Raw genomic sequence first — 8,812 nt, 5'->3', positions numbered from 1 at the left:
AGGAGTATTAGGTAAGTTCACCACCCTGATTTATTTATAAAGCCAACAAAGGGAGGGATATAAATATCAAGGAGAGGAGAAAGTCACTTGGGGGGGTTTAGCAGCTTGACTGCCTGTTGGGGAGGGAAGAGAATAAAGTTTTCTAATTCCAAAGTTTCGCATCCTCTTCGCTGGCAGCTGTGCCCAGCTGTGGGTGCGAGTGGGGTCCTTGCCCGCAGGCGTCAAGCTGCTCATAATTGGATAAAGAAAGAAAGAAAAACCTGTTGGTTTGTAATTTCCAAAGAGACGGAGGGAAAAGGTTTCTGGGATCCTGAATAAAAGAACTGGGATAGTTGATTTCTGGCAGCAAAAAGCCAAGAGGGATCCGAGGCCTTTTAAAGCTCCCTCACACGGGGATGCAGTGGAGGGAATTCGGTAACTCAGGGGAGCTCACTTCATTCAAGGAAATAGAGCGGGGTGGGGGGAGGTGGGGGGTGTTTCCAAACCTTGGCAGCTTTAAAACGTGTGGACTTCAACTCCCCAAATCCCCCAACCAGCAGAGGCGGGAGTGGAAATCCACAGGTCTTAAAGCTGCCAAGTTTGGAGACCCCTGGAATAAAGGAATCAATTGGTGGGGAGGAGGGGAGGGGGCTTGGTTTACTTCCTCCTAAAGCACAAACATTGTATTTGAGGGGTCTTCGTTAGGGTGGGTGATCATTACTGGTTTTTTTAAAAAATCTTGCTTTCTCTCTCCTAGTCTATCATCTATCCATCCATCATCTATCATCTATCTATCTATCTATCTATCTATCTATCTATCTATCTATCTATCATCTATCTATCTATCTATCTATCTATCTATCTATCTATCCATCCATCCATCCATCCATCCATCCATCTCTCTATCTATCATCTATCTATCTATCTATCTATCTATCTATCTATCTATCTATCTATCTATCTATCTATCATCTATCTATCTACTATCTATCTATAATCTATAACTATTTAGCATCTATCAGCTCTTTCTGTATATCTATTTCTATCTCTAATCAATCAATCTATCTATCTATCTATCTATCTATCTATCTATCTATCTATCTATCTATCATCTATCTATCTATCTATCTATCTATTTTCTCTTTCATATCTATCTATCTATCTATCTATCTATCTATCTATCTATCTATCTATTTTCTCTTTCATATCTATCTATCTATTTTCTCTTTCATATCTATCTATCTATCTATCTATCTATCTATCTCTCTCTCTATCTCTCTATATCTATCTATCTATCTATCTATCTATCTATCTATCTATCTATCTATCTATCTATCATCTATCTACCTACCTACCTACCTACCTACCAACTTTCTCTTTCATATCTATCTATCTATTTTCTCTTTCATATCTATCTATCTATCTATCTATCTATCTATCTATCTATCTATCTATCTATCTATCTATCTATCTATCTCTCTATCATCTACCTACCTACCTACCATCTATATCCATCCATCCATCCATATATCATTATCTATTTAATTTATAACGCACCCAACTTGTTATCCAAAGTAACTCTGCCACTCTTGGCTAATATTAAGTAATAGTTTAATTGCTCTAATGTGTTGTTACCATCTGATGCCACCTGTGCAATAGAGGCCAATTTAATAACTTAATTAGAGCAGAGGACCAGGAATAAAGGAAGCGGAAGCTCCAGGTGTGAGAAGTGGGGCCAGCCAATGGGGGGGGAGCTGCTCCCCGGGAGAGGAATGATTGATGGGGGCCTGTCTTCTGCAGGGGGGGGGAGGGAGGCCTCAGCCTCAGAAGTTGAGACACAAGTCAAGTGTGCTCTGGGGGGGAGACGTGGCCCCTGGGGCTGGAATCCTCTGTGCAAGTCTCATCAGGAAGGGCCCTGCAGCCCAGGGCTGTTGGGGGGGGCTGGGGGGGAGGGCCCTGCAACTCCTCCTCCTTGGCCTGGCAGAGGCTGCTTCAAAGGGGCTCCTGCCCTCTCCGTCTCCCCTCAGCAGGAGGAGCCTCTCCTTCCCTGAAGTGGGACAGGTAGTCCTCAGACTTAAGACCACAAGGGACCGCAAGGCTTGGAGAGCTGCCAGGCCGATATCTTCCGAACGTTGTACAAGAAAATGTTTGTGACCCCCCCTGCTCTAGTCTGCCCCCCCCCAATCAAAGCAAAGTCAGCAAGACTCCCTTGGGCCTCCGTTGGGGAGGAGGGGAGCAGCAGGGATTTGGGGGTGCAAAATAGCAATTCTCTTCCCTGAATAGGGAGCCATCTCCCCCCAACCCCAGCACCTCTCCTTGGCCCACTCTCTTTCCCCAAACTCTGTCCAGGGGTGTGTGTGTTGGAATGTTTATTTAATTTGTATGCCGCCCCACTCCAGGGGGGCGGCTAACAACCAAAGGGGGGGGGGAGGGGATACAAATAGGACAAAAGACAAACACAGTAAAAACAAGAGCAGTCACAACATTTCAAGTGGGGCTGGAAATCCATCAGCCCCAGGCCTGCCGGAACAACCAGGTCTTTGTGGCTTTGCGGAAAGCCTGGAGGGTGGTGAGGGTCCGGATCTCCACGGGGAGTTTGTTCCAGAGGGCCGGAGCAGCCACAGAGAAGGCCCTCCCCCGGGGATTTGCCAGTCGGCACTGGCTGGCGGATGGAATTCGGAGGAGGCCTAATCTGTGGGATCTGGTCGGTCGTAGGGAGGTAATTGGCAGCAGCCGGTCTCTCAAGTACCCAGGTCCGATACCATGAAGGGCTTTATAAGTAACGACTAGCACCTTGAAGCGTGTCCGGAGACCAATAGGCAGCCGGTGCAGCTCGCGGAGGATAGGTGTAACGTGGGTGTACCGAGGTGCACCCACAATCGCTCGCGCGGCTGCATTCTGGACCAGCTGAAGTCTCCGAATGCTCTTCAAGGGCAGCCCCATGTAGAGCGTGTTACAGTAGTCCAGTCTTGAGGTCACGAGGGCGTGAGTGACTGTCTGAAGGGCCTCCCGGTCCAGATAGGGTCACAATTGGTGCACCAGGCGAACCTGGGCAAATGCCCCCCTGGTCACAGCCGACAAATGGTGTTCAAAAGTCAGCTGCGGATCCAGGAGGACTCCCAAATTACGAACCCTCTCTGAGGGGCGTATAATTTCACCCCCCAGCCTGAGAGATGGAATACTTGGCCAATCTTTGGGAGGGAACATCAGAAGCCACTCGGTCTTGTCTGGATTGAGCGCAAGCTTGTTCGCTCCCATCCAGACCCTAACAGCCTCCAGGCACTGGCACATCACTTCCACCGCTTCACTGACTTGGCACGGGGCAGACAGATACAATTGCGTATCATCCACATATTGATGGTATTTTATCCCGTGCCGTCGAATGATCTCACCCAGCGGCTTCATGTAGATGTTAAACAGGAGGGGGGACAGGACCGAGCCCTGCAGCACCCCATAATTGAGGGGCCTGGGGGTCGATCTCTGCCCTCCGACCAACACCGACTGCGACCTGTCCGAGAGGTAGGAGGAGAACCACCGAAGGACAGTGCCTCCCACTCCCACCTCTCGCAACCGCCGCAGAAGGATACCATGGTCGATGGTATCGAAGGCCGCTGAGAGGTCAAGGAGCACCAGGATAGAGGAATGGCCCCGTCTCTGGCTCTCCAGAGATCATCGATCAGCGCCACCAAAGCGGCTTCCGTGCTGTAGCCAGGCCTGAATCCCGACTGAAAGGAATCCAGATAATCGGCTTCATCCAAGGACCGCCGGAGTTGAAAGGCCACCTCCCTCCTGCTGAGCTGGGGGAAGGAAAAGGCCCTTTTGTGACCCCCCCCCCGGGGCTACAGCAGTCCTTGACTTATAACTGTTCGTTTAGTGACCAAAGCTCTACAACCGAAAAGAGGGACTTTCAAATTCCCACGAAGTGGCATCTGCCCAGGAAGGAGTGGCTGGAAACCGGTATATTTGACCAGGCCGGCTTGTGTCGGTCTCCTTGTGTCTGGAGGGAGCCCAGGGGCCGGCCCTGGCCTGAGACTCTGCAGCCCAGCTGAGAGGGAAACGCCAGGCCAGGGTCTGGGCATGCAGCTGCATCCAGATGTCGGAGGCCTGGCCTGGAGGGGGGAACTTTGAGAATGACTGTGGCTGGCACAGGGATGCCCTGCAGAAGCTGCTCCACAAGCGGGCACATTGGCAGCCCCCCAAGCTTTGCACCAGGCCACTTCCAGGGTTGCTGACCATGTGCTGTTTAGGCAGGAAATAAATTCTCGCTCGCTGGCACGCGGCAGGCCGGGCATCCTTCAGGGCAAGGGAGGCTGGTGCTCAAAAGTGCTCAGAGTCTCCGTGCCCATCTTCAAGGGCTGGCCTGGCCTGAGCTACGTCGTGCCCCCAGAGGCGAGGCAACGGGATGCCCAAGAAACCAGCTCAGGGCCGGGCAAGCTGTGACCCTCTTCCTCCCGTCAGCATTGGGTGGCGTTGGCGTGTGCCCAGGCTGGAAACTGGTCCAGGTTGAACATGGGTATCCCCCAGGTGTTGATGGCCAGCATGATGGTCAGGACGCCCAGGATGTTCAGCATGAACCCGGCTTTGACCTGGGGGGGGGGGACAAGAAAGAGCAACTTCGGAACCGAGCAGGAGAAGGGGCGTAGTAGAGCCTCCGTATCCAAGGACAGTCTACCCCAGGCTGTTTTGGGAAGGAAAGGAGGCAGCTGCTCCAGCCCAGAAGCTGAGCAGGAAAGGTTCTCTCCCCTGTGGAAGTTTTGGCATCAGGGGGGGTTCAGAGAGAAGCTGCCGGTCGCTGGAGGCTCCGCATTGTTTCAGCCGCGGGGAAGGAAGCGACTGGGCCCCTTTCTGGCTCTCCTGCCCTGCGGAGGGTGGAGGGTGGGCTCTGCTTCTGCAGGGCCAGGAAAGGAGCCCCGTTTCAGCCCCCTCCCTCCCTCCCTCCCACCCGAGGGGTGGCGCTCACCATGTCGATGACGCGGAGGTTGCCGTAGGAGAAGACGATGGCGTTGGGCGGGGTGGCCACCGGCAGCATGAAGGCCAGGGAGGCCGCGAGGGTGCAGGGCAGCATCACGTAGAGGGGGTTCAGCTCAATGGCCTGGGACTGCAGGGGAGGGAGGGAGGGAGGGAGGGGGGCAGAGGGGGTCTCAGTGGGTTCCTCCTTCTCTTTCCTTTTGCTCCTCTTCCCTCTCCTCCCTCCTTTTCTCCTTCCTTCCTTCCTTTCTCCTTTCTCCAATATTCCATCCTTCGAGGTGGCGCAGTGGTTAGGGTGCAGTACTGCAGGCCACTTCAGCTGACTGTTATCTGCAGTTCAGCGGTTCAAATCTCACCCGCTCAGGGTTGACTCAGCCTTCCATCCTTCCGAGGTGGGTGAAATGAGGACCCGGATTGTTGTTGGGGGCGATATGCTGACTCTGTAAACCGCTTAGAGAGGGCTGAAAGCCCTATGAAGCGGTATATAAGTCTAACTGCTATTTCAGCTGACTGCTATCTGCAGTTCAGCAGTTCTAATCTCAACGGCTCAAGGTTGACTCAGCCTTCCATCCTTCCGAGGTGGGTGAAATGAGGACCCGGATTGTGGTTGGGGGCGATATGCTGACTCTGTAAACCGCTTAGAGAGGGCTGAAAGCCCTATGAAGCGGTATGTAAGTCTAACTGCTATTGCTATTTATATCTCTATCTCTATCTATCTATCTATCTATCTATCTATCTATCTATCTATCTATCTATCTATCTATCTATCTATCTATCTATCTATCTATCTATCTATCTATCTGGGTGAAATGAGGACCCAGACTGTGGGGGCGATATGCTGACTCTGTAAACGCTTAGAGAGGGCTGGAAGCCCCATGAAGCGGTATATAAGTCTAACTGCTATTGCTATTGCTATCCCTACATTCTCCAAGTCTTCCTCCCTTCCTCCTATTTCCCTCCCTCCTCCCTTCCCTTTTCCTCTCCCCTCCTTCCCCCCCTCCCTCCCTGGTGAATCCTTTAGGGCAGTGGTCTCCAACCTTGGCAACTTTAAGACTTGTGGACTTCAACTCCCAGAGTTCCTCAGCCAGCTTTGCTGGCTGAGGAACTCTGGGAGTTGAAGTCCACAAGTCTTAAAGTTGCCAAGGTTGGAGATCACTGCTTTAGGGCAGCCGGGGAGGCTCTGGCCGAGCTGTGTGTCTGTGTGTGTGTGTGCGTGCCCCCCCCTCTCACCATGGAGGCCAGGATGGGCAGGAAGAGGGTGGTGGTGGCGACGTTGCTGGTGCATTCGGTGAAGACGGCCACGAGCAGGCAGAGGATGAAGGTGATGGCCGGGTGCGGGATGCTCTGCAGCGGCGTCAGCTTGTCCCCCAGCCAGCCGGAGAGGCCCGAGACCTGCGAGGCCCCCGGAGGAGAGGAAGAAAGTGAAGGGGGGGCGGAGGGGGGCCCGGGGCCAGCCCCCCACCCCGGGCTTTCCCACGCGCCCAGAGCCCGACTCCTGGCCACGGCGCGGATGTGGCGGGCCTCGCGCGCCCCCTGGTGGCGGCAAAGGGCTTTTCTCCGGCCGAGCCGGCGCCGCTTGCGGTTTCCAACAGGCGGCTCGCGGGCGCCCGGGGACGATCGGGAGGAAAGAAACGCCCCCCACCCACCCACTCCGCCCGCTGCGCTTCCCAGCCCTGACCTCGCTGCCTTTGGCCAAGGCGAAGCCCCCTCCCAGGAGGATGACGATGTTCCAGGGCATGTGCCGGTTGACGGTGGTCCAGTCCAGGAGGGCGGGGGGCGCGCGGATCTGCCCAGGGCTGCCTGCAAGAGAAGCGGGGAGGGGAGGAAGCAACTCCGCTCCGGGAAGACCGGGGAGAAAAGGCCAATCCGTCCTGGCGGAGGCCATTCACTCCCCCCACTCACAAACCACTTTCCCCTTGATCTTCCCACCTGGGGATGCTGCGTTAATTGGGGGGTGGGGGCGTCTTCCTCTCAAGACCGAACCAGTCGCCCCACTTCGCCTCCCCTCCCAAAGTCCTCAGGGGCAAAACTGGGCAGAAGTGGCCCAATGCCTTCCTGCGTTTTTTGGGAGGGAATATGGGTGGGTGGGGGGTCGCCAAAGCTGGCCGCTTTGCAACTGGTGGGCTTCAATTTCCAGAATTCCTTGGGCAGCTGGCTGGGGAATTCTGGGAGCTGGAGTCCACAAGTGTTAAAGTAGCAAGCAATAGCAATAGTTAGACTTATATACCGCTTCATAAACCTCTCTAAGCGGTTTACAGAGTCAGCATATATTGCCCCCAACAACAATCCGGGTCCTCATTTCACCCACCTTGGAAGGATGGAAGGCTGAGTCAACCCTGAGCCGGTGGGATTTGAACCGCCGAACTGCAGAACTGCAGTCAGCTGAAGTAGCCTGCAGTGCTGCATTTAACCACTGTGCCACCTCGGCTCTTGGTGGTCAGCTTTGGGGACCCCCAGAATAAATGAGAGAGTCTCTTTCCTGGGATCCTCCTGAATCCAAACTCCAAATTCTCTCCTTGAAGTTTTCTCCTCTCTCTGCCTCCCCCCCCCCTAATTTATTTTTGGTTAGTACAAGTTTTAGATGGGCAGCTGGGGGAGGGGGGGGGGAGACCAGCAATTCCCCCTCCCGACTGCCAGAAAGAATCGCAAATGTTGAAGGAGGCAGAAGTTGCTCCCCCAGGTCGCTTCCGATCTCGGGGGTCCTAAGTGAGGGGGCCAGCCCAGTGTAGGAGCTCCAGGCCGCTTGAGCCTTCCCCCGGGGGCCTGGCAGGAGGGCTCCCCCAGCTGCTCCCTCTGCCAGCCTGGCACCCTCTGCTTACCTTCCTGCTGGGCCTTACGACAGCTGGGCAGTTCGGAGGGGATGACGAACATCAGCAGTGAGATGAAGATGACCACGGTGGCGTCCGTGATGTGGCTGGAAGATGGAGTCCAGTGTCACTCAGGCCCCCCCACCACCACGGCTGAGACGGGTGGGAGGGAGGGGAAGGAAGGGGGGGGTCTTTGGCTGCCTCAAACGCAGCCCTGGGGAGTGGAGGGCAAGGGGAGGACATTATCCAGAGCTCCGAGACCTCCACCCGAGCCGGGCCCCCTCCTCACCTCTTCCCCTTCTGGCTGAAGAGGGCGTTGGCCCAGCCGGGCATGAAGCCGGGCTCCCGGGTGAACCAAAGGACCACCAGGACGATGAAGAGGGCGAGGACAGCCCCCTCGGAGAACTTCATGCGGCCCAACGCCCGGTACTCGCTCCGGATGATGCTGTAGGCCTGGTCCAACTTCTGCTTCTCCGCCTCACTGCTGCCGCAGCCGAAGTTCTTTTTGAAGCTGGGAAGTTTGGAGGGAAAGGATGTGGGGCAGCCAGCAGAGGGGATTCCCCACCCCCTCCACCCCGTGCCTTGTCCTGGAAGGGTCACTTGGCCGGAGGTCTCTGTGGACAGGCTGCCCCTCCCTCCCTCCGCTCAGGGCCTCTGGAGGCTGACTGAGTCCCTCTGTCTAGTGACCCCCCTATCCTGGAGAGCAGGCACAGCCCCCAACCCAATTAAGGGGGCAGGAGGGAACCCAGTGGCCTCTTCCATGAGCCCCCTCCCCACCGGTTCCCCCCCCCCCGCAGGGCCAAAGGAGGCCCAGAGACTCACTCCACGCCCAAGAACATCACCAGCAGCCATAGCCAGGAGAGGACCAGCAGCACCAGCATGGCTGGAAGGCGAAGGTGAACCAGGAGGCAAAATTCACCACGTTGTCATTGCGGCAGAAGAGCCTGGCGAGGAGAGACCCTCCCTGTCATTGTGCCCTCTGGAAGACACCCCCCCCCCAGCCCCTGCCTCCAGAAACTGCCCACGACAGTCTTTCCCAGCCTCAGGCGGGGGGACAG

General features: G+C 55.3%; 1 protein-coding gene across 1 annotated transcript in view; it reads right to left on the bottom strand.

The window, feature by feature from the left end:
* Window positions 1–3,963: 3,963 nt before the first annotated feature.
* Window positions 3,964–8,812, bottom strand: part of SLC13A2 (solute carrier family 13 member 2) — a 30,001-nt gene continuing 25,152 nt past the window's right edge. Inside the window, exons 7-12 of the mRNA XM_087702806.1 lie at window positions 8,044–8,265; window positions 7,767–7,861; window positions 6,626–6,747; window positions 6,178–6,339; window positions 4,940–5,077; window positions 3,964–4,565 (exon numbers count right to left, since the gene is read on the bottom strand). Of these exons, the coding sequence (XP_087558932.1) occupies window positions 4,434–4,565; window positions 4,940–5,077; window positions 6,178–6,339; window positions 6,626–6,747; window positions 7,767–7,861; window positions 8,044–8,265 (871 nt within the window). The 3' untranslated portion in view covers window positions 3,964–4,433. The remainder of the gene's footprint in view (window positions 4,566–4,939; window positions 5,078–6,177; window positions 6,340–6,625; window positions 6,748–7,766; window positions 7,862–8,043; window positions 8,266–8,812) is intronic.

The sequence above is a fragment of the Thamnophis sirtalis genome, unplaced genomic scaffold, assembly GCF_051295495.1.
Source record: "Thamnophis sirtalis isolate CommonGarterSnake01/CBP01778 unplaced genomic scaffold, rThaSir2_p1.2 scaffold_17, whole genome shotgun sequence".
Lineage (NCBI taxonomy): Eukaryota > Metazoa > Chordata > Lepidosauria > Squamata > Natricidae > Thamnophis > Thamnophis sirtalis.
The sequence above is the reverse complement of the archived record's forward strand: the minus strand, read 5'-3'. Positions and strand labels throughout refer to the sequence as shown.